Genomic DNA, 25,462 nt, shown 5'->3' with positions numbered 1-25,462 from the left:
GCTTCTCAATTTTATAACCTGTAAATTCTACTGTGAGAGAGGGACTGACATTATTTTTTCAGTTATACTTCAGAAAAATCCCAAGTAGATACTTTTGACCTGTCAGCTGTGGCAGGGGCAGAAAATGAGATAGTATGACCGGTCTTGCTTAGACCTGTCCTTGGCCAGTCGATTGTGTTGAGCCATAGGTCTTTCTAGAGTCACATGGTGAAAAGAGGGTGCTGTTCCTGGAAGGGTGTTGCTGGGCAGACCAAATCTGGACATCTACACCACCCTGCTGTAAACTCTGAAGGTTAGGGAAAGTCATGAAAGATCATTTAATCAAAGCTACTTAGACTTCTGAAAGAAATTCTACTGACTGGTGGCTAGACCACAGACAGTAATTATAATTAGGACCCCTGAAATTTTGGGAGCTCTAGTCTATACCAATTCTGAACCATTTCCGTTTGGTACTTTCAAACTCATCATTCCATCTCATCCCCACTGTCCTTAGCTAGATTCAAAAACGTTAGTCACTCTCTCCTATCAGAGTGGTTTTCAACCTTTTGTAAAGTAGGAGGATGATGCTTTTTAAATATAAAAAAAATTTAATCTCACACACAAACAATAGTACATATTTATGAATACATAAAAATGTTGTAGAAGTATTACCAAAACACAAACTACAGGGATGCACACCGAATTCAGGATTGTGGTAGGCTTGGGCAAGGAGGATGGGGAATGGGGTTGGAAATACAGTAGAGGTTTCAACACTATCTGTTGTGTTTTGTTACTTTTACTTCTAAAATAATTGTGGGGCAAATATGACAGAATGTTATGTGTGTGTGTGTGTGTCTATTAAAATTTTCCCCAATTTATAAAATAATTAACGTATAAATTAAAAGAATAATTTGCTCAAGGTTTCGCCAACATTGATCACGTGGCACTTCTCCTCCGACAACATTAGGGGGCAACGTTGTGTAGTTATAGTTCACACAGGCTAGGAAGCCAGGCAGCCTGGGTTCTGATTCTAGGCCCTGATTCCATTGTTTCCTCTCTGCTGACTTACTTCAGCTCCATGTGCTTCAGTTTCCTCATTTGTAAATTACTACAAAAATTACTTTTTATGTTATCAAAATTTTTACCTCACTTGTTGTGATGTTTTTAAAGTTAGTATGTTCATCTCTTGGTATCTGTTGGCGATTGGCTCCAGGACCCTCCCAAGGATATCAAAATCCCTAGATGCTCAAGTCCCTTGTATAAACTGTCATCATATTTGCATATAATCTATGCATATCCTCCTGTATACTTTAAATCATCCCCAAATTATTTAAAATATCTAATACAATGTAAATGCTGTATAAATAGTTGCCAGCACAGCAAATTCAAGTTTTGTTTTTTGGAACTTTCTGGAATTTTTTTTTCCTGAATAGTTTTGGCCCATGGTTGGTTGAATTCACAGATTTGGAACCCACGAATATGGAGGACTGACTGTACACGTAAAATGCTGACCAGCATTTGGCATATAGTAAGCACTCAATAAATATTAGTTATTATTTATTCATGTTATTAATAGGGACAGGAATGACTTCTAATCATGGTTATGTTTTGTTATTTTATTTTTAAAACTTTATCTCATTTCAACTTTATAAGGCAGATTTGTTTTTGTTGTTTTTTTTTGAAGTATAGTTGAGGTACAATGTTATATAAGTTGCAGGTGTACAATATAGTGATTCACGATTTTTAAAGGTTATACACCATTTATAATTATTATAAAATATTGGCTATATTCCCTGTGTTGTACAGTATATCCTTGTAGCTTATTTTATGCCTAATAGCTTGTACCTCTTAATCCCCTACCCCTATATTGCCCCTCTGCCCTTCTCTCACCCCACTGGTAACCACTAATTTGTCCTTCACGTCTGTGGGTCTGTATAAGACAGATATTTTATCATAGGTGAGGAAGGTAAGAATCCAGGATGTTAAGTAACTTGACTAAACGTCAACAGCTACCAAATGATTGAGCTGGATTAGAACCAAGCTCTGGAGCTCCAAAGCCCCCATGCTTAACTCCTACATTTCATTACCACCAGCAATTTCATTCTTATCTTTCTTAAACAACTTGCAAAGAAATCAGAAAAAAATGGTCTAAAACTCTTGAACTTAGGTAAATGACGTATGATTTAGAATTGGGATGATAGGAAATTGTATGTAGGTAACCAAAGGAAATTTTTAAAATTTAGCATTTTTATATACCACATATTAGCGTATCTACTGTATTCTAGAGACCATGCTAACGATTTACAGAAACTTTGTTACACTAAATTCTTATACCATCCTGCATGTAGTCATTCTGTTTCTTTTTTAGAAATGAGGGATCAGTCTCAGAGATATTATATAACTTCTGCAGGGTCAAACAGCTACTAAATGGAATCAAGACCATGCCTGCCATCATATTGGGTTTTTTTTTTTTCCATTAAGCTGAACTAGCTTTCTCACATGATCAGTTATTGTTTGTAATTTAATTTTGATGTAGATATACGTATATTCAGGGTTTTTCATCTGGTCATTGTTATTTCCTCATAGTTTACAAAATTGAAGGCAAACAGCATGTAAAACATTTAATCAGGGTTGACTTTGTTCAGCTATGTGATATAAATCATTTTTGTAGTAATTCAGGGTATTATCTGTAGTAATCAGAGTAATTCAGAGTGTAATAATTCAGAGTATAATCATTTTTGTAGTAATTCAGAGTATAATGACAAATTTTCTCAACTTGGTTTTTCCAAGGTGAAAAATATACCTTTGGATGGCCCTTTAAAATATAATAAATGTAAAAGCTAAGATTTGAAAATTATCCATTTCAACTTGGTAGATTTTGCACACATTTAACAGTAAAACTATTACCATTTTGTTTCTTAGAGAATATGCTGGTATAGGGTGCTAACTTTATTTACAAGAAACAAAGAGTTTCAGGGCCTTTTCCTATCCTGAAGAAAAATGCATTGGGTGTGTGTTTAATCACTGCTATGTTTGTCTTAGTGTGAGATTTAGATTTTCCTGCTTTGAGTAGATCTAAAAACATTATCATGGTGCCTTTTTTTTTTTGTAGTTCATCACTTTTAGTAGGTCTTATGCATTATTATAGAACAAAAACAATGTATATGTGTATATGATATATAGGTGGCAGTATCCTGATAGTGAAAGTGATGTGTTTTCCCCTGACTTGTTGTCATGGGTACCGAGTATCCAAGTGGTGTGATGGAAAGTGATCAAGTCTTCCTCTTTCACCAGGTGATCAGACTTTGAGAATTTGGGATGTGAAGACAACAGGAGTCAGAACTGTGGTTCCAGCACATCAGGCAGAAATTCTGAGTTGTGACTGGTGTAAATACAATGAGGTACCTTGTATGGTTCTATCCTGAGCTGCTGAGCCCTTCCTAATGTTGAAATGTTTTAGATTTTATTTTATCTTTGTTTATGTGGACTTTGATAGTGTTTATGGACCATTAAGTTAAATTCAGTCCCTTTCGTTTCTAATTGATGATTGTGAGTGACCTGCATTAGCATTAATTGGATTTAAGTGCACATAAAACAGGCTGAATAAGAAACAGAAATTCTCAAAAGTTCAGTAGTGCAGCCTTACTTGTTTATTTGGGAGACTGCTTTACAACTTACGTAATTTTTTACTTTATTGCTCTTAACCCTGCCAGTTTGTATCATCTTTTGCTTTCATTTCTTGTTCATTTTGCTAGTGAGGCTGCTGAACTATTTGTAACTTGATTTTTAATTTGACAGTCCATCAGTTTTTAGAATTTTCTGTTTTATCTTCCCTTATAAGCCTAACCAAGCTTCATGTTTCTGTAAGATAGCAGTGTCCATTTGTAACTTTTTGCAGAGCTTCAGCTAACTATATGAGCATATGAATTAGAAATAGAAATGGATTAAATATGTGTTGATACGCTGTTTAAATATATTTATGTACCTGAAGTAGTCTGTTGACTATGACAAATAAGTATAACATATGCCTTATTTTTCCCACTTTTAAAGTAATCAGTGAAGGTTAAGAGAACATTGTATCAGCTGAGTTCTTTAAATAGAAAGAAATAAAATAGATTTAAAAAATATAGAACATATTCAAAATAATACTTGATTTTAATAAAATTTTCAGTGCTGATGACTACAGTTCAAATCTCTCTCGTGAATTTTCCAAATAGGAAAATGAAATTGTGGACTGTGTGTTATACTTTTAGGAATTCTAAAAAAGTTGCTGATATATACTTGAGAGTAGTTTAAAAATTTTTTTTTAAATCATTGCAGCTTTTTTTCAGATGAGCTTATATTGAAGCCGAAAATGTTCAGACAATGGATTACTGCCCTGGTTGATGTGGAATGGGGCTGAGTGTGGACGCAGCTCTTGGCCTCTTGAGCCATGAACTCTGGGTTCACCTAGGGTTCTAGATAGCAGAATTTATAAAACCTGACTAGATAGGAGACTTACCACTTTCTGCATAAATTCTCAGATAGTGTTACATATTATATTAAGACATGGCCCATGAGAGTTGAGAACAGTGATTGATTTAGAATTAGAAAAACATAAAAATTTAATTTATACTTTGCTCTTTCAAATATTTGTAAATTAGCAGGCCTCTTGCCTTTTAATGCTTGGTAGAAACCTCAGAGGATGCTGAAAAGAAGGGTGGGCTCGTTTGTCAGGTATAATTTTTAAAATCTTATGTTCTTATTAATATTCCTAAAAGTAGATTGGGAAATTTACAAAGCTGTTTGAGACTATGCCTTTTTCTGTTGTGTATAGTGTTCCATCATATGCCTAAAGCATATTGAGTTCCTTTTCTGTCAAGTCCTACTAATTTTGCTTTTTGATGTATATTTTGACTTCTTTCTATAATGTTATATAACTTTTCAAGAATGACTCCTGGGGTCAGATTAAATAAATACCAGAAAATAGACACTGTTTCTAGTAGGAAAGTTTGGGTACTGCTTAATTGCAAAGATGTCACACTTTACTTTTCTCTGAATTGTTTTCAGAATTTGCTGGTGACAGGGGCAGTTGATTGTAGTTTGAGAGGCTGGGACTTGAGGAATGTACGACAACCAGTATTTGAACTTCTTGGTCACACCTATGCTATTAGGAGAGTGAAAGTAAGTTTTTATCTTTTCTTTTTATACATAGAACAAAAATATAAATATATTTAATGAAGTATATATAAAAGGTGTTTAGGGGATGGGTTATTGATTCTTTTTTATGCATGTTTTTGTTATCCAATGAATGATAATGAATATTGAAAGCTAAAATTGGGTAAAATACTGGAATAATTGTTGAATGAATTGTAATAATGTAGTCAAGCAGTACTTAGGATTAAATAAAAATGTTTTTCTCATTCTGTCATTCCCATTCTACTATTCCTTTTAATATTTTTTAACTCTAGTAATTTACTTTGAGTATTATATTCTTTACAATTTTTCATTCAGTGGGAAGATTTCTTTATTTTGTTGAAACTTGCACAGAGAGAGAGTTAATTCTTTATTTTCCCTAACATGATTGTATATATGAATGTTCTCAGAAGTTTAGGGTAGAGACAGTTTTCCACTTTCTAAACAGCAGAGGATGAGGTAACTTTTTTCTGCTGATCCCCTCAAATTTGTCAGGTATAAGGTGACTTAAGTTAGTTTCCCAGCTTTTATTTAGGTAAATTTTGCTAAGTCACTGTGGAAAACATCTTATTAAAGGACATTTCCCAATTTCATTCTTTGTTTTTTTACATTAAGGATAAAAAGGTACCTTTTTGATCTTTTCATTAAGATAATTATGTTATTCCTATTTTAAAAATTCTAAATTGTAGTTAATATTTTAAATTTTACTGGTTACAACTCAACATATGAGACACAGTGCCCTGACTTTTTTTCATGGCACACAGGTTTTAGCAGTTAAAAAATATTTTCTATATATATTTCACAGTGCTTCTGAGAATGAAATAGGGTAATGTAGTGAAAGTATTTTGCAAACTATGAAGAGCATTCACATGTAATTATATTATGTGTATATAACTATTAAAGTACTGGTAAGAAAAACATGGAAGAAATAAAATTGCAATGGGCAGCCTGGTAAAACATGTTTATTACTAAATACTACTTGTCTTTAAATTTGCAGTTTCTGACCTTGATATCAAATTTCATTAGATGTGATATACAAAGAACATAAAAATTATTTTAAAACTTTTAATATTTAAATGTTTATTTGATACTTGTGCTAATAGCAATCATAATATGTATTCACAAAATTGGTTAAGTTAGATGAACTTTATTATAATGTTCATGGGAATGACCTTATGAAGTAGCATGTTATAATTACAGTTAACCTCAAAAAGGGTTTTTTGTGGTTTTTTTGTAGTTTTCACCATTTCATGCTTCCGTGTTGGCCTCTTGCTCCTATGATTTTACTGTAAGGTACAGTGGCTTTTGATATGTTTCATTGTGAAATACCAAGTACCATTTGCCTCTTTGCAGCTTTTCTGAAGGGTAATAAGTTATCTTACTAATATAAAAATAATCTGAGCTGAGCACATAAGAATATTTGCCACTGAGATTAATATTATTTTTTTCTGTTTTTATGATCTGGCCACATATATGAGTAAATTCTTTAGTATTTAAAGGTTAGCTTGATTGCTCTGTTTAAAAGCCTTTTTTCCTGACAGTTGTTCCTCGTAATATCTTCCTATGCTATAAATTGAATAGCCAGTATCTTTTAAATTAAAATTTTAAAAATTACGAAATTTTATTTCTTCAGTCTAATTATGTGAATCTTAAGGCTAAGATTGTTATATATGAAAAAAATCAGCATGAGTGTATGTATGTTTGTGAATATATATATGTGACTGTGTATGTATGTGTATGCACATGTGTATCTATGTATTAATATGTGTATGTGTATCTCTAATCATACCCCCAGTTCTGATCCCACACCACACAGGGTTCATTCTACTTTTTCTCCTTTTCCAGATTTAAAACTCCTGATTCTTATTGTTCACAATATATTTACCTATTTGCTACCCTAGAATTCTCGGAAAGTAGTTTAGAAATCACTGTATATCAGTTCATAGAGATCTTTTTCATTCTGTATAATACTTCATTATGTAGACGTACTATAGTTTATTCAACTAGTCTCCTACATATGGGCATTTAGCTCGTTACAAATATTTTATAAATAAACAGTGCCACAATGAATAATAACCTTGTAAGTACATACATTCACATCACTAGAGAATTAGCTTCAGAATATATTCCCAGATGTGCGATTGCTGGATTAAAAGGTAAACATATACATATATATATATGTAGTTTTGTTAGATATTACCAAATTCCCGTCCATAAGGAATATACCAGTTTCCATTCCAAGCAGCAGTGTTTGAGACTCCCTGTTTCTCTACCATCTAAAGATCATTGATTCTTTTTTTAAAAAATTAATTAATTTATTTATTTTATTTTTGGCTGTGTTGGGTCTTCGTTGCTGCGCGCGGGCTTTCTTTTAGTTGTGGCGAGCAGGGGCTACTCTTCGTTGTGGTGCATGGTCTTCTCATTGTGGTGGCTTCTCTTGTTGCGGAGCACGGGCTCTTGCCACGCAGACTTCAGTAGTTGTGGCACGTGGGCTCAGTAGTTGTGGCTCACAGGCTTTAGAGCTCAGGCTCAGTAGTTTTGGTGCACGGGCTTTGTTGCTCTGCGGCGTATGGGATCTTCCCAAAGCAGGGCTCGAAGCCATGACCCCTGCATTGGCAGGCAGATTCTTAACCATTGTGCCACCAGAGAAGCCCCAAGATCAATGATTCTTTAGGGGTTTCCAAGTTTGTGATCATATCATCTATAAATATAGTTTTACATCTTCAATTCCAATTCTGATGCCCCTAATTGATTTATCTAATTGCATTGACAGATACCTTTATTACAGTGTTAAATAGTGTTATAGAGGATGTCTTAATTCTTGTATTAGTAAGAATGCCTCTCGTGTTTCCTTGTTAAAAGTAAGATACTGACTTTAAGACAAAGTGTATGTATTTATTTATCATGCTAAGAAAGTATGCATCAACTCCAGTTTTCTTGAGTGTGTTTTTTTTTTTTAGAGTCAGGAATTGATCTTAAGTTTTGTTGAAGGCTTTTTCAGCATCTATGGAGATGATCATGATTTTTTTTTGAGCTATTAATGTAATGTATTATATTAATGGATTGAACCAACCTTGCATTCTTAGACTAAATCCCTCTTGTTCTTTGTGTATCGTTATCTTACTGTGGTGTTGGATTTTGTCTGCTAATATTTTATTTAGAGCTTTTACATCAATATTTGAAGGTGATATTGACCTATATGTGTATGTGTACCTCTAATCATACCCCTCATTCTGATCCCACACCACACAGTGTTCATATAGGGGTTTTTTTCAGTTTCTTTTTTTAAATTTTTGGTTTGTGTATCAATGTTTTAATTGCTTCATAAAAAAGAATTAAGAAGTTTTTCTGCATTTTCTAAGCTCTGGAACAGTTTGTGCAACACGGAGGGTATTGGGTTTTTGAAGCATTGGTAGATTTTCCCTGTGAAACCATCCGGGCATGGCTCTTTTTGTGGAGTACTTCTTGATAACTCTTTATTTCTTCTATGGAAATTTGTCTGTTTAAACTTTCTATCTCTAATGGGAGTTTAGGAAATTATCCTTTGCTTATAGGTTTTCACATTTATTTATACGGATGTCTGTAGAGTCATGACTTTTTAATTTCTTCTGATTCAATGGTTATTTCACTATTGTCATTTCTGATTTTGTATATATGTGATTCCTACTTTAAGTTATCTAATGGCGTGTTTATTTTGTTATTTTTTCTTCAGCATACAAGATTTTGATTTATGAATGAGAACTACTGTTTTTCTATTCAGTACCTCATTAATTACTGCTTTTATCTTTATTTCCTTCTTGATACTTTCTTTTGGCTTACTTTCTTTTTCCAACTTTTGATCTGGGAATTTACTTATTTTTATTGTTTCATTTTGTTAATAAAGTGTTTAAGGCTATGAATTTTCTTCTAGTTTTCATTTCAATTGTAACTCATAAATCCTGATATATAATTTTTTTCATTATCATTAAAAAAATGTGTAACTTCTATTTGTATTTCATCTTTCTCCCAAAAGTTGTTTAGTAGGAAGTTATTTAATTTCCATATGAAAGTGCCTTTTAATTTTTGAAAATTTGTTAATAATTTCTACTTTTATTGTGATCAGAGAACACTGTTATTAGTCATTCTGTTTTCTGGAATATGTTGATTTTTTTGTGGAGGAGAACCTAATAAATGATCAATTTTTGTGAATGTTACATATGCAATTGAGAAGAAGGTATATTGTCTATTATCACATTGTAAAGTTAAATATATAACCATAAGCTCTACTAATTGATTATGTTATTTGGATCTTCTGTATCCTTTCTTATTTTTGGTCCACTTAATCCATCTTGTACTGAGAATGGAATGTTAAAATCTCCTATTATCAGTGGGTTTCTATCTATGTCTCCCTGAATCTCTTCTAGTTTTGAGTTCATAAAGCCATATGCTGTATTATTTGGTGCATAGATATTTTCAACATACATTAGTGAACTGAGACTTTTAGCATCAAAGAGACTCTTAGCATCAAAGAGACTCTTTCTTTGACACAGCTAATTGCTTTTTAGTTTTAATTATGCTTTATCTCTTACTAGTATCATTGCCTCTGCTTTCATACTATTCCCATCTTCCAGGTATACCTTTTTCCATACTTTTATTTTTAGTTTTTTTGAACCATGTTGTTTCTGGTATGTCTTTCATACAGAGCATATATTTGGGTTTTGCTTGGCAAGCTAAATCAAAAATCTTTTTATTATAATATGCAAGTTTAACCTATTCATATTTCTTGATAAAAATATGTTAGATAGCAAGTCTGTCATATTATTTTATGTTATGATTATTATGTTCTGTTCATTGTGTGGTGTATTTTTTTGTTTTGCTTTGGGGTTTTTTTTTGATCTTTTATCAAAAAATTTATATTTAGGTAAGTTTTTTTCTTTGTTTCATTGGTTTCCTTTGGTCTTATAAATTTTGTAATGCTTTTATTCCCTTTATTTTGTTTTATTTAAACTTAGAAAAAAACACCCCAAACAGTTCACCCACTTCTCCTTCTCCCCATCTGCTGCCTCTGGCAACCACCAATCTTCTGTTCTATCTGTGAACTTGTTTTCTGTTTTGTTTTGTTTTTGTTTTTTTCCATCCATGTTGTTGCAAATGGCACAATTTCATTCTTTCGTTATGACTGAATAATATTCCATTGTATACATATGCCACAATTTCTTTATGCATTCGTCTGTTGATGGACACTTTGTTTGTTTCCATATTTTGACTGTTGTAAATAGTGCTGCAAGGAACATGGGGATACATATATCTTTTTTTTTTTTTTTTTTTTTTGCAGTACGCGGGCCTCTCACTGCTGTGGCATCTCCCGTTGCGGAGCACAGGCTCCGGACGCGCAGGCTCAGCGGCCATGGCTCACGGGCCCAGCCGCTCCGCAGCATGTGGGATCTTCTCGGAGTGGGGCACAAACCCGTGTCTCCCGCATCGGCAGGCAGACTCTCAACCACTGTGCCACCAGGGAAGCCCTTTTTTTTTTTTTTTTTTGACATATATCTTTTTGTGTTAATGTTTTCTTCAGATAAATACCCAGAAGTGGAATTGTTGGATCATATGGTATTCTATTTTAAGATTTTTGAGGAACTTCTGTACTGTTTTCCATAGTGGCCTCACCAATTTGCATTCCCACCAACAGTGCACAAGGGTTCCCTTTTTCTCCACATCCTTTCCAACACTTACTATTTCTTGTCATTTTTTTTATCATTTTGATAACAGCCATTGTAGTTTTGATTTGCATTTCCCTAGATTCATGATGTTGAGCAACTTTTCATGTACCTGTTGGCCGTCTCTATGTCTTCTTTGGAAAAATGTCTGTTCTGATCTTCTTTCCATTATTAAAATTGGATAGTTTGGTTTTTTGCTATTGAGTTGTGTGAATTCTTTATATATTTTGGATATTAGCCCTTCATCAGATATATGATTTTTAAATATTTCCTCCCATTCAGTAGGTCACCTTTTCATTTTGTTGATGGTTTCCTTTACTGTGCAGAAGCTTTTCAGTTTGGTGTAGTCCTACCTGTTTCTTTTTACAATACCAGTACCATACTGTTTTAATTACCATAGCTTTGTAATATAGTTTGAAATCAGGGAGCATGATGCCTCCAGTTTTGTTCTTTCTCAAGATTACTTTGGCTATTCAGGGTCTTTTGTGGTTCCATACAAATTTTAGGATTGTTTTATTCTGTGAAAAATGCCATTGGAATGGCCATCAAACTCAATAGTAAAAAAGCTAAAAGTTTTTCCTCTAAAATCAGGAACAAGACAAAGGTGCCCACTCTTGCCACTTTTATTCAACATAATATTGGAAGTCCTAGTCAGAGCTATTAAACAAGAAAAAGAAATAAAAGGCACCCAGATTGGAAAGGAAGAAGTAAAATCGTCATCATTTGCAGATGACATGATATTGTATCTAGAAAACCCTAAAGACTCCATAAAGAATGTTAGAACTAATAAATTCAGTAAAGTTGCAGGATACAAAATCAGTACACAAAAATCTGTTGTAATTCCATATACTAATAATGAACTATCAGAAAGAGAAATTAAAAAAATAACCCCACTTACAATTGCATCAAAAAGAATTAAATACTTAGGAGTAAATTTAATATAGGAGGTGAAGTACCTGTTTATTGAAAACTACAAGAAATTAATGAAAGAATTTAAAGAAGACACAAAGAAATGGAGAGATATTCTGTGCTCCTGGATTGGAAGAATTACTATTGTTAAATTGTCCATACAACCCAAAGCAATATACAGATTTAATGCTATCCTTATCATTAGTCCCTTGTTTTTCAAAACATTTAACCATTTATTATCTGGTTTGTGAGTTTTTAATGGTATTTATTTTAACTCCTACTTGCTGCATTTACAATAACCGATGAACTTATTTTACTGTCCTTTTTTTTTACCCTCCCTTTTGCATCAAATTTTGAGTTGTCTTATTTATATTTTGTTAGAACATACCACATATAACATGTAATACATACCATGTTATATATTATTCTTCCACTCCTGTTTCCAATTTTGTTTTCATCTTAGGTACATAACTAAATATATTAAATGCTCATCATCAATCTTTTTGCTAAAATTTCCTCATCATGTTTTAGTTTGATGAAGTTTATATTCTAGTAAATTCCTCAAGAAGGGCTCATGGGTACAGACTTCTCAGGAGCTCTCGCATATTTAAAATTATTTCTCTGTAGTCTCGATGCTTGAAGGATAACTTAGCTGAACATGAACTCCTTGATTTACATTTCTTTCCTATAGGGACTCCAATTAAACATAAATTGAATCTCTCTTACTTGTCTTCTATATCAGATGCTTTCTCTCTGATACGTTTTTAGTCTCATTTTCATTCCTTGGTTATTTTTCTCCTGTCTTTGATGTCCTTATATTTTTGTGTAAATTTATTCTTTGAGCACCATGTAATTTTGTCTTCATTTCTGATATGAATTTACCTTTTTTCTTCTATTTCTTTCTTGTGTCCAGTTAGCTCTATTTCACTTTTTCCTGTTTTTGTCCACTTCTTTTCTTTGTTTTTGAATTCTTGATTGTAAGGGGAAAGCTCTATACTTCCAACACCAGATCTATGTGGAGTTTTCCCACACCAAGAAATTCTCTAATTCTCAGCAGACACCAATGGTGTGTCCTACAAAGTTAACTCAATTCTAATTCTATCTACCTGGAGATAACATCAGATCCCACAGATTAAGAACTCAGTTCCACTAGACTGCCCTGACTTTAGATGCAAATTGCAAGCCTAGATTGTCACCTGTACTTCTGACTGACTAGCTGTAAATTGGGGTTCCCAAGACCCCCTCCTCAGGTTTTATAATTTGCTAGAATAGCTCACAAAGCTCAGGGAAACCTTCACTATGTGTACTAGTTTATTGTAAAAGATATTATAAAGGATAAAAATGAACAGGCAGATGAAGAGGTACAGAGGGTGAGGTCTGGAAGAGCCCTGAGTGCAGGAGCTTCTGTCTGTATGGAATTGGAGTGCCCCACCCTGCCAGCACATGGGTAAGTTCACCAACCTTGAAGCTCATCAAACCTTGTTCAAGAGTTTTTATAGAGCTTAATTTCCAGCCCTCCCTCTTCTCTGGGAGTTCAGTGGATGGAGCTGAAAATTCCAGCCCTCTAAACACATGAGACTATGTAAGGACTCCATCCTAAGTCACCTCATTAGCATAAACTCAGGTGTGTTCCAAAGGGACTCCTTATGAATAACAGAAGACATTCCTATCATTCAGGAACTTCCAGGGGTTTTAGGAGCTCTGTGCCAGGAACTGTGGACCAAGATCAAATATATTTCTTATACTACACTGATCTAGGTCAATTATTTTTCCTTCCTGTCCCCAGATGCTTGTTTAGAGATATTAATTCAGTTTAGAATGTTATATTACAGTTTTTCTTACACTTTGATATTTATTTTTTTGAGGTGGTCTTTTGTCAGGTGAAATGTTTGAGTTTATGGTATCCATTTTATTTTTATGTTTTTTAAAAAATAGATTAAGACTTTATGTGTTTCTGCATATCCATGTACAGGATTGATGGTTTGGGATTGGTACATTTCCTTCCTTTTAATCCTCTTTTCCCTTTAAACTATTAACTTCCTAAAATAACTCGTTGTGTCCATATACTTTAAAACCTGTACTCTACTCTATGCTAGGCTTTTTTCACTATTTTCACTCATAGGAAGGTGGTGGCTCTAAATCAGTTTTAGACCTTATCCTAGCTCTTCTCGGTTCTATTCAGTTTTTCCTAAATTGCCCTTGCTGCCCAATAAAGCTTGGATCTAGAACATGGGAGAATGCACATTGGGATTCTGGGGGATTTTTTTGTTTTGTTTTGTTTTTTTACATGTAATTACAAGTTTGGATATGTTGAAGCCTGAGTTTTATGTAGTTTTATTTGTTCTTTTTGTTGTTCTGTATTGGTTTTTGTGAGGATACACTAAGAGGTTTGGATGTACATGGCCTCATTGCTTCAAACTACCCAGAATTCCTCTCCCCTTTACTTCTGAGTCAGTATTTGATATGGCAGAAGCTATGTAACTTTGTTAGTGTAGAATAACAATAAATTACAACAATGCCTTGGGAGAAATTACATGCTCTAACTTGGTTTTTTTGACTGATCCAATACAAGCAGGCAGACAAACTGGGAAGTATAATCACACTGTCTTCCAGCTCTCAATTAAAACGGTACCATAACAAGTTTTTTTCTTTAATAGTCTGTATAAAATAGTATGGAGTGATTATAGAATTTTTAGCATGGGAGCCAAAAAATGGCAACCTGGCAGACAGGAAGAAAACTTATCAGTTGTTCACCACCCACCCCAATCTTTTCCAAAGTGCATCTCTGGAGCTAGATCATTGGCTGGAGGTTAGGGCTGTAAATATGGCTTTGAAGACCATTAACTTACTGGTGGTTTGGTCCATAGGAATGCATCAATCAAAGGGCGATAAGTTTAGAGAAAGAAAAGCAAAAAACAAAAACAAAACAAAACAAAAAAACTATCTTCAGGAGGGAATTAATGTTGGAAGGAAGAAGGGAACAGCCCACCCAAAACAGGAGGAGACCCCAGAACATGCAGTATGTCAGAGAAACTGCCGGCAAGGATATCAACCAGATGTGGATGGCCAGTAATGTGAGATCCTCCAGGTAGGCTGAGCAAGATGAAGAGTGAACTTGGAATCTTCTCTCTTACATAGTGTCACCTGTGGGCTCAAAAGGGATTTCCGAGTATAGAATCTAGTTCTTGGATTTCAAAGTCTTTTCTGGTGTTTAAAGCTGTTTGCAAAAGTCTTGACAACTGAGGTGGGAGCATTAATCTTTTGACATCTTAAATCCATTTCACTGTTCTGTTTCTAATTAAAGGGGAAAACCTAGTGACTACTTATTCTTTCTTTTCAGGATTGTCATTATGATCTTAATTCTACTGACCACTCCCTGTTTTATCTATATACTTAAGTATCCTAAAACACCCAGTTGGGAAATGCCTTACCTTTGTTGATGTAGGTTTAACTCGGGAATATGTTAAAACTGGGCTTTTGAATGCAAACTGCAGTACTCTAAAATCTTGTAGGTACCTAACTGTGCTCAGAAATCATTACAGTTTTTGGCTCAGCGTGTTAATATTCCCTCCACTTCTTACTGAAGTATAGTTGATTTATAATATTATATTAGTTTCAGGTGTACAACATAGTGATTCAGTATTTTTATAGATTTTTTTCTCTCCACTTTTAAAAATTAGGCTTTGATTCTTTCCTGAATTCTGAGCAAGACTGGAGATTGGGGGATAGATGTTTAGTGCTTCTGGGGAGAGAGAGATGGCTTAGGTCATGGTTCTGTGACACACTACAAGATCAAAAACATCACAGCTAGATTTGTAAGCATTTGGAAAAATTGAGATTATAATTAGGTAATATGAGATCTTAAACATAGTTGAAAAAGACTTCAAATAGGCAATTTTTCTATATAACTTAGAGTTCAGGTTTCTTACTATGTAAAATGGAATTAGTAATATCCTCATAAGCTTGCAAGGTGATTATAAGAACTGCATAAGAGAACATACTTGAAAATACTGTGCTAATTCTTTATCTCGGTTTCCAACCTTTGCTTCTCTTCTCAGGCCACCCGCCCCCCAACCCTATTCCCTGCACTTTCAGCAAACAACCTTATTTCTCTCTTTAAAAAAATAACTGTAGGATGCAAGCACAGATTATCTATTTTCACTGCAAGCCTGTAAACTTATTTAAATCTCTACCTATCCGTTCCTCCTCTGCTATTCAGAAGTCTTGCACGAGTGCTCTTAACCCCATACACTTCTGTGTCCTTCAGCACTTTGTTCCATTAAATTACCTATTCTCTCTGTTATATCTTCAGTCTCCAACTCTCTACTGACTTTCTCCTCAGCCTGTAACTTCTTCCTTTATCCTGTATTTACCTTTAAGTTTTCTTTCCTTCTTAGCCAAGCTTTTAGTGTCGCCTTAAGCTCCATTCACCAAGGCCATAAAGGCTCTGCAGTCCTAGGGTGCTCTGCTTGGAGGTCTTACCCTATATCATTTGAATCTATAAAATGGATCCACATCGCTGATTAAACATGGCTAATTATCTTGAAAAGCTTTTTAGACTTTGGCTTTTGAAGTCGTTTGGCAGTGAGTGGCTCACTTATGATTGATTATGATTTCTTGGCAATTATTATGCTTACTTAGGAATTTTTGTGAAGTGAAAAACTCTAACTTAAAAATTGTCTTCAAATGGAATGAAATGTTTAATACAAAACTTAGCAGTTAATAATGTTAATTTATATACACTTAATTAAAAATTGATTTTAATTTTCAGCTCTTAGACATTTTTGTGGACCCTTGAAAGCATATAGTCCTGGGCACTTATGGCTATATGTGCATTTACTCCTAAGCCCACAGCTGGCTTTAGCTACACTTCTTTACTGAAATTGTTCTGGCAAAAGCCATCATTGGCCTCAGTAATACCACATCCAGTCCACTTGTCAGGACCTGTCATACTGGACCTCGCTGCTGTATTTCAAATTGTTGATCACACCTTCCTTCTTGAAACTCCTTATCCCAGGGATTCCATGTTCTTCTTCTTTTTTTGTTTTTTCTCATCCTCCCTGACCCTTCCTTTTTGTACTTCATCATGGAATCTTTCTCTCCCCCTTAAACTTGGCAGACTCTGGCTTAGTACTTTTTTACATGTCCTTTCTAAGTGATAATGCCCACCCCCCTTTTCCAGCTCTGACCTCTGCTGAGAGCTTCAGGCCTGCTTATTCAGCTCTATGCTGGATTCAGGTACCTAGTGTCCAAACAAGCATCTCACTCTGAGCTCTTTATTTCTTCCCTTCCTTCCCTCTGCAAGGCTTGCTTATTTATCTACATTATTTGTCTCAGTTAATGAGAACAGTATCTCTAGTCAAGTCTGAAACTTGTTCTCCTTTTCTGCTACAAAATTGGTAAACATTTTCCCAATATGAAGTGGAGTAAGAAAACTTAAACCAAATTGCTTCACTGGCAGTATAAGAAGCGACATCATTTTACTTCCAGAAATAGGATTTTAATTTTAACATACATTATAGCTACTATTACTGTTCCACCTTAATACTAAATGTAACAGGGGCTACTAATCATATATTCCAATGTAGTATTATCAAAGACTTTCTTATGCAAAGGAAAATGAATAGAGAAAAGAAAACAAAATGATTTGAAAAACTTTAATTTTTGAATGTATGTGTATATGTATGCATATTTGTAACTCTCATCACATGTTGAAAATACGACTTTTAATTGTACTAATGCCTTGTGTGAGTTTAGTCTCTCATTACTTTTGTGTGGTGACCACTCATTAGAAAGGTCAGAAAAGGTGCATTTTGGGTAGATTTTTACACCATGTGATATGAGTTAAATTTATCCTCTGAAGAATTTTAAATCTCAGTGGATTGATGATATTTTTAGTGGCAGAAAAATTATTTTAAAACAAAAATGATTTGAGACATAAGACCAACAGTAACCTGTTTAGTAACCTGATAATTATACAGATATCACTCTAGATTCTGTATGGCTAGTTTTTGTAATGTAAACTCTTCAAATATAAGTTTTCATTTACTTGCTAATTTATATTTTGTTTATTTTTTTAAGCTTTTAAAATAGTTTATATGGTGGGCATTATATCAAAACCGACACTATTATGGATATTTTAGTTTTATAAATTGCAAGTTCCATATTTTTTTACATGGATCTATTATCATATCTAATAGGGAAAATCTTTAAGTCCTTTACCTGTATAGTAGTTCATTATGCTTCATCAAGTAAGTAATAAAGATCTAGAAAGTAATGTATAAAACAGATTTGAAATTATTTTGTATGGTTTAGGTTAAATAAAAATTCCAACCTTTTGGAAAAAATATCAGAACTCTCTTCAGTTGATGGGCAATATATTCTGTAAAAATAGACATTGGTTCTTTCTAAACTTCACTGAAGATAGTACTAAATTTAAAATATTTCAGAGTGGATTATTTCCATTCTTTTATGAATGTTATCATCATAGGTTTTAGCATATTATCTTTCTTCCGATGTACTTTCCATTAGGTTACTGCTTCTTCTGTCAAGCCGTGTTTGCTGTACCAGCCACACCTAAGTATGGTTTGAGTTCTAAATGCTAGTGTTTGGTTTTATACCAAGTAGATCATTTCATAAACACAGGCAGAAATCAACAAACCAGGTATATATGACAGCCAAACAAAATAAAAGCTATAATTATGTTTCTTCATTAGGAAGAACATTTTTTCTCTTCCATGTTGTAGCAAATATTTCTCAGATAAAGATATAGCTTTCATAAATTGCTAAAGCTAAATTGATGAGTTTAGCCTCAAACAGAGCAACACTATTCTGTTTCATGATACCTTTATAAATATTCTAACCTTTAAAACATTTTAAAATCAGTGATCTTTGGTAATAATAAACCAAATAGCAGGGTTTGTTTTAGACTTACAGATTTTTTTTTGGCAAGAAAAATATGAAGTGAATTTTAATTCCAGTGTTTTCAAACTGTACTCATCTACAGCTTGTATGATGTGAAATTCTTTGCCCATACCAGCAATTTTAATGTTTCCAACTCAACTGTTAAGCTCCTTTTTGGATATAAAATGATACAGCTGTACTCTGCTTTAAAATTCAGGCATATTTTACAGAATGGCTGTTATCTGTCAGCCATTGTGGTAGACAGTTTGGAATATCTTTCTGAGGAAATGATGAAAGCAAAGGCTTAAAGAGAAATAGAAGCACACAAAGGAACCCCGAGCATGTCAGTTGTGTTGGCGTAGTGGGAGATATGTAGTCACAAAAATAGATGTGGGGTAGTGAAAGATACATGTTGAAGGGACTAACTGTGGGTTGGCACATTCCCGGGTAACACAGGAGCTAGGGCCACAGACTATGAAGCCAGACTGCCTTTAACTCTCTGTATAAGCTTGAACAAGTTATTTTAAAACTATGTGGCTCAATGTCCTCATCTGTAAAATGGAGATAGCGATAGTACCTACTGCATTACGATTACTGTGAGGATTAGGTGAGTTAACATACACAAATTCTGGCACAGAATAAGTGCTATACAAGTGTTTGCTACTATAGTCGTTATTATCGCCAGAATGGATGGCGACAGAAGAGCATCTCTGTGGGGTTGAGGCCCATTTCAGCTCTAGTCTTCAAGGGTAAGATAATTTTTATTTTACGACAACAAAACAGGCAGCCTCAACCTGGCCTTTTGTTGGCCCCTGCCTCCTTGGAGTTCAGTTTCTTAGTGACAGTGTGAAACTTGTTGTCAACATGTTCTCCAATACATAGCTTTTACATTCATAGTTCTAGCTCTGAGTTCTAAAAATATAAATACAAGGTAAGAGTATTTTATCAATGCTTCTCTTGTGTGTAGACCTGATAATGACACCATGTGAGTTTACTAACAATTTGTTATTCAACATAAAACACAGTGAGGGCTGACCAGTGGTGTGCTGATAGATATTTAACAACCAGCTCTTTAGGTGGGTGGGGGGAGCCTGATGTGTAGTGTTTGAGATAGGAGTTCAGTGGTGTCAATACCCCTACCAGGGCAGTATCAAGCTACCTGTGTGGTAGGATGTCAGTAAGCATGGGGTCGGGAAGAGATGTGCGCATCCAGCTCTCACAAGCCAGTATGAGCTGGCTCCAGCGCTCTGCTGGGACTGGCCCTGGACGCTTGCTATCTTAATAATTATTGATTTTTTAAAAACTTCTGTAATTATATGTGCATATATCTACATTTTCATTGAAAAATGTCTAGAAAGGAAAGGTATACACCACATAAACTTTACTTAAGCATTCTCTATCTCCTCTCCTTTCAGGGGCTTTCTGCCCCCTTGGCAGAATGTTTTTTCCCTTCAGTGCATCTTAGATTTCTAGAACTTTCACATTGTCTCCATGGACTTCTAGAAGAACATTCTTACCCATTTATTTATATGGAGGTAAAAGGGCTTAAGGCTTAACGTGTATGTTTTCCTAGTTACACTTACACTTTAAGTTACACCTTCAGTAATTCTTAGTGGGGACATATTTGATTTTGTGGCAATGGTGGAAGACAATACTGGCATTTGGTGGGCAGGGACCAGGCATAAGGTCCTGCAATGGCAATGACAGTCCCTACAGTTAGGAATTGGCTCCCCTTCCTCCAGTGTCAGAAGTGCCCCGATTGGATTGGATTTCAGGCAGTCGGAACACTGAGTGGGATAGGGCCAAGAGAAGATGAGTTTTTATTATGCTGAAAATCCTTCCACATCAATATCTGTTCTTACATTTAACTTCTTAGTTTTGGTTATCTGGGTCTAACTTATATTTTCACACAACACTGCTGTGGGGCGTGTGCTCATTTTATCCAGAAGACAGTTGACTCAGAGAGAGAGAAAGACTGGCTGATGTCACATAGAGCCAACTTGAACCTAGATCTTCTATTTCCAGTCTTTTTATGTTACTTGATACCTGAAAACATCTTGTAAGCCTAGGGCTCTTATGTTTCTGATCGAAATTGCTGAAAACAAGCAGAATCACTAAAAGACTCAAGTCATGTCTGTAGTTTATTTTTAGATAGCTCAGCAGATAGTATTTTATATACATATGTGTAGAGAGAGAAAGATAAAGCAAATGTGGCAAAATTTTAACAACTGGTAAATCTAGATGAAGGGTATATGGATGTTCAGTATATTATTCTTTGGATTTTTCTGTGGGTTGGTAATTCAAAATAAAAACATTTGAGAGAAAAATAAGCTGTATTTGCTCATGTAAAATAAGATGCTGAAAATGTTTCTTACTATAATACCTTTAAGTTAATTATTAAATGTGATATTTAATTATAATGTTTAATTGTAAAATAAGATAAATAGCTTTATTATGTTGCATAAGTGTGAAAATGGCCTTTAGGTGGATTGTGGTGAATTTAGAAGCCTAACAAAGCAGCAGACACAGAAATACCTTTTATCTTTGTCACATTTACTCTCGTGGGATTTGCCTTTATACAGTAAGTGTCTTTACTTTGGTGTGCATGATGGGCTTTTTTTGATCCTTATGATTATTAGCACAGAGATTTCCACTAGCAGATACTTCTTTTTCTTCCCCTTCCCCATAAAAAAAGGTCAGCCAAAGTAAACAGATAGTATAGCTGAATATGTACTCTGTCTCACAAACCTTTCGTTTCAACTTTACCTAGTCCCCCTTACTCACAAAAAAAGGTCAGTTAAAGTAAATAGATAAGAAATGTGGCTGACTGTGAGCTCCTGTGCAGGCTTCAAATGATCATTTTACTTCATCTTTTAAGAGAGTTGCTTTTAATTCCTCTACATTTGTTCTTCAAACCACAAGAAATTGTGTGGCTAATGGTATGACACTAACTGTTAATATTTGTAGGAACTACGACTGTATTCTTAAAATGATCCAAGAGTTGTTTAATGTTCCATACCTTTCAGACATCTTAGATACAAATGTCTTTGTAACTCTATCACATTTTTTGCTTTGTAGCAAAGGTTCACTAAACTTCATCACTGATATTAAGAAAGCATCTTAATGTAGTTGTCTTTGGTTTCCTTTTTAATAGGGTGAATATTTGCATTCACACCTTTGTTTAATTCTTGCAAGGATGTTTTAGTACCAAATATATTTTATGTTAATAAAGCATGTTGCCTGATTACAGGGTAGGACTTATCTGTTTCCTTGTTTTGTCCCTGGCATCCGGGGCATGGATGCACTAAATAATTGTTTATAAATATAAGTGAATTTAAATTATATGAAAATATATGATATCCTTTGGTCACTCTGATCTTAAACGCCTGCAAAAGATTGTATTTAAATGAGGTTTTCACTTTATGTTTGAAGTAGTAATTAATAAAACCAAATTTAAAACAGAAAGTCCTATTGAGATAAGAAAATGATATTTTTCAAGGAGAAAACTTGCTGTTCTCTTGTATTTAACTCAGTAATGGCTAGATTGCAAAATTTTACTGTTGAACAAAACTTGGAATCTTTTATTGGTATCCTGATTGTTAACTAAAGTTACAGAAAGATGTTTTATTTTTTTCTACAGTCAATTGTAATATGCACTTTACTGTTAAATCTCTTTAAGCTTTATATTCATAATGCTTAAGATATTTGTAGGTATGAACCAGTAACTCTCAAGTTCATTGATATGTCCCCAAAGATTTTTTCCATTTGACTTGTTTAAATTAGAAAATTCTTAAGGTAATTATTCTCATACTGGAAATATCTTTTGATGAAGTGAAACTTAACTTTGCTAGTTAAATGCCAGGTGAAAAATGAAAATAATTTCCTATAAAATGAAACAATACACATTAATTAGAAAAAATGTGTAAGACTTTGGATTTTAAATACCTTGATTGATAACTGCAGAATGTTTTTCAGAATTATTTAGTACTAACATTTTTCTTTAAGAATCACATCAAATCCATGTCTAATTCAAAACCTAATGCAAGCACATGAAGAAATAGATCTAAAAGGAGTGAGGACGCTGGTCAGAATGGCCGTCATCAAAGAATCTACAAACAGTAAATGCTGGAGAGGGTGTGGAGAAAAGGGAACCCTCTTGCACATTTAGTGGGAATGTAAATTGATATAGCCACTATGTTGAACAGTATGGAGGTTCCTTAAAAAATTGAAAACAGAACTACCATATGACCCAGCAGTCCCACTACTGGGCATATACCCTGAGAAAACCATGATTCAAAAAGAGTCATGTACCACAGTATTCATTGCGGCACTATTTACAATAGCCAGGACATGGAAGCAACCTAAGTGTCCATCGACAGATGAATGGATAAAGAAGCTGTGGCACATATATACAATGGAATATTACTCAGCCATAAAAAGAAATGAATTTGAGTTATTGTAGTGAGGTGGATGGACCTAGAGTCTGTCATACAGAGTGAAGTAAGTCAGAAAGAGAAAAACAAATACCGTATGCTAACACACATATATGGAATCTAAAAAAAAAATGGTTCTGAAGAACCTAGGGGCAGGACAGGAATAAAGATGCAGTTGTAGAGAATGGACTTGAGGACACGGGGAGGGGGAAGGGTAAGCTGGGACGAAGTGAGAGAGTAGCACCGACATATATACACTACCAAATGTAAAATAGATAGCTAGTGGGAAGCAGCTGCATAGCACAGGGAGGTCAGCTCGGTGCTGTGTGACCACCTAGAGGGGTGGGATAGGGAGGGTGGGAGGGAGACGCAAGGGGGAGGGTATATGGGGATATATGTATACATATAGCTGATTCACTTTGTTATACAGCAGAAACTAACACAACATTGTAAAGCAATTATACTCCAATAAAGATGTTTAAAAAAAAAGGCCACTCTAGGAAACTGTAAAAATAAATAAATAAATAAAGGAGTGAGGAATGTTAAGCCTTAGCTTAATGCAGTAGAAGTCACCGCTTTGAACTCTGAATTGTGCTGATTAGTTCCAACAGAAATTTTATGGATTTTGTCAGTTAATTTGCATTATAATTTTAAAAGTCTGTTGTGCAGTGTCAAAAGGCAACTGAGTGGATTTTGTTGTATATATTTGTACAACATCTAATGTAAGTGTTGCTTTGCCTCATCTTCCATAGTAGGAAGTCAGAAGATAAAATCTGAAAATGAAAATAATCAGTGCATTCTGTGTGCGTATTATTTAGAAAATATGGACTAAAATATCAGAAGAAACAGCTAAACGAATTGAAAGTGATTGCCTCTGAGGTGAACTGCTCTTTGTCATGAACCTTGTAGAAGTAATGGACTCTAATCTGTGCAATTATGGTTTTTAAGAAAAAAGTTATAGAGCAGGGAACCTCAGTGTTTTCCTCTCTTAGTGGCTTGCATGCATAGTCAGTCTCTTTATTTAGATCAGTGGGGTACTGCCTGTCAGCTGTTAGTCGTTTACTCTGTCCCCTGAGAACTCAGGGATAAATAATTCACCCTTGAGGGCTGTCCTGAAACCCCAGTGTAGAATGTGGGAATACTAAATGTTCTAAAACTGAATTCTTAGAGATTTGACCTAATAGAATGAACTATATGGAGAATAAAAAACAATTATTAATCTGTTTTCATCTTAAACAAAATTCAGCATCGTCCCTTTTCTTTCTTCACTATTAGATCGTGTGTGTGTGTGTGTGCACGCATGTGTGTGTAAAACAGTAACCATCTTGAACTAGCTTCAATAGAAAAGGGGAATATTTCTCAAAATATGGGATCCCTCAGAGTCCAAGGCTAGGAGTGTAGCAGAACCTAAGGAAACTACTGAAACTGCTTTACTCCAAATGCCTGCTTCATCATTCCTCTTTTTTTCCCTTAAGCTTTCATGTCCAATCACCGGAAAAGAAACAGAATTACTTGGTCTGCTCTGTCTCTGTTTTTCTCTGTCCCACCCTTATTCATGTCTGTCTTCTTCGCCTCACCCCCTTCACTGTATCCATCCTCCTCTGAGGAGAGAGTTGTTCAACAAAGGAGATCCTTGTAATCTGTGCAGACATTTCACGGCCTGATAAACCTGAGTGGGTTTATTCACAAATGCTTAGCTGCTGAGGTGAAGACATTAAGTATTTCATGGTTATAGAGCTAATCAATGACCAGAGCACAGGCAGGCGGCTGCTGTGAGTTTAATGTTCTTCAGCACTGAGGTGTGGAGTGAGGTTCCACTGCAGCCTCATCTGATCGTGTTAATCACGTTATCGTCTGTACTTCTGTGAAGTGCTCTTCTGCTCCAGGTACTCACATGTTGGCACCAGTTACAGTTGAGATGTACATAGACTATTCTTATCCCTGAGATACTGATAACTACTTCATGAGTAGATAGTGTTCTTACCATTTCTTTTTTAGTTTCTTTTTTAGTCAGATATTTGTTTGGAACTTTACTGCGAAATTATTTCATGGTTCTTCAATTTGTACCAGTAAGCAGTAAACAAACCCAGTGTGAGTTTTTCTTTTTTCCTTTATCTCCTCTTGTTGAGGTGTGGCATTCTTCAGAAAGTCATCTGCATCCCTATGGATCGCAGCCATAAATACTTTCAGAACGAGCCTTCCTTTAATGGTTTTCTTTAATTTGTCAAAGTACTCTAGGCCTTGTGGCGTATGGTTCCTGGGCTTAATGTTTATTGTGATGAAGTAGAGTCAGCCCATCTAAAATACTGATCTAATTAAAATATTAATTGAAATATTATTATTAATTCATTTAGATAAAGAAGCTTA

At 34.6% G+C, this 25,462-nt stretch overlaps 1 protein-coding gene across 2 annotated transcripts in view; it reads left to right on the top strand.

Moving 5' to 3' along the window:
- Positions 1-25,462, top strand: part of PEX7 (peroxisomal biogenesis factor 7) — an 86,421-nt gene that overhangs the window by 29,629 nt on the left and 31,330 nt on the right. For both annotated transcript variants that reach the window (XM_060167340.1, XM_060167341.1), the window contains exons 6-8: positions 3,274-3,380; positions 5,029-5,142; positions 6,392-6,447. In XM_060167340.1, coding sequence (XP_060023323.1) covers positions 3,274-3,380; positions 5,029-5,142; positions 6,392-6,447 — 277 coding nt within the window. The remainder of the gene's footprint in view (positions 1-3,273; positions 3,381-5,028; positions 5,143-6,391; positions 6,448-25,462) is intronic.

The sequence above is a fragment of the Lagenorhynchus albirostris genome, chromosome 12 (assembly GCF_949774975.1).
Source record: "Lagenorhynchus albirostris chromosome 12, mLagAlb1.1, whole genome shotgun sequence".
Classification (NCBI taxonomy): Eukaryota; Metazoa; Chordata; class Mammalia; order Artiodactyla; family Delphinidae; genus Lagenorhynchus; species Lagenorhynchus albirostris.
This window is presented reverse-complemented; position numbering and strand designations above follow the sequence as displayed.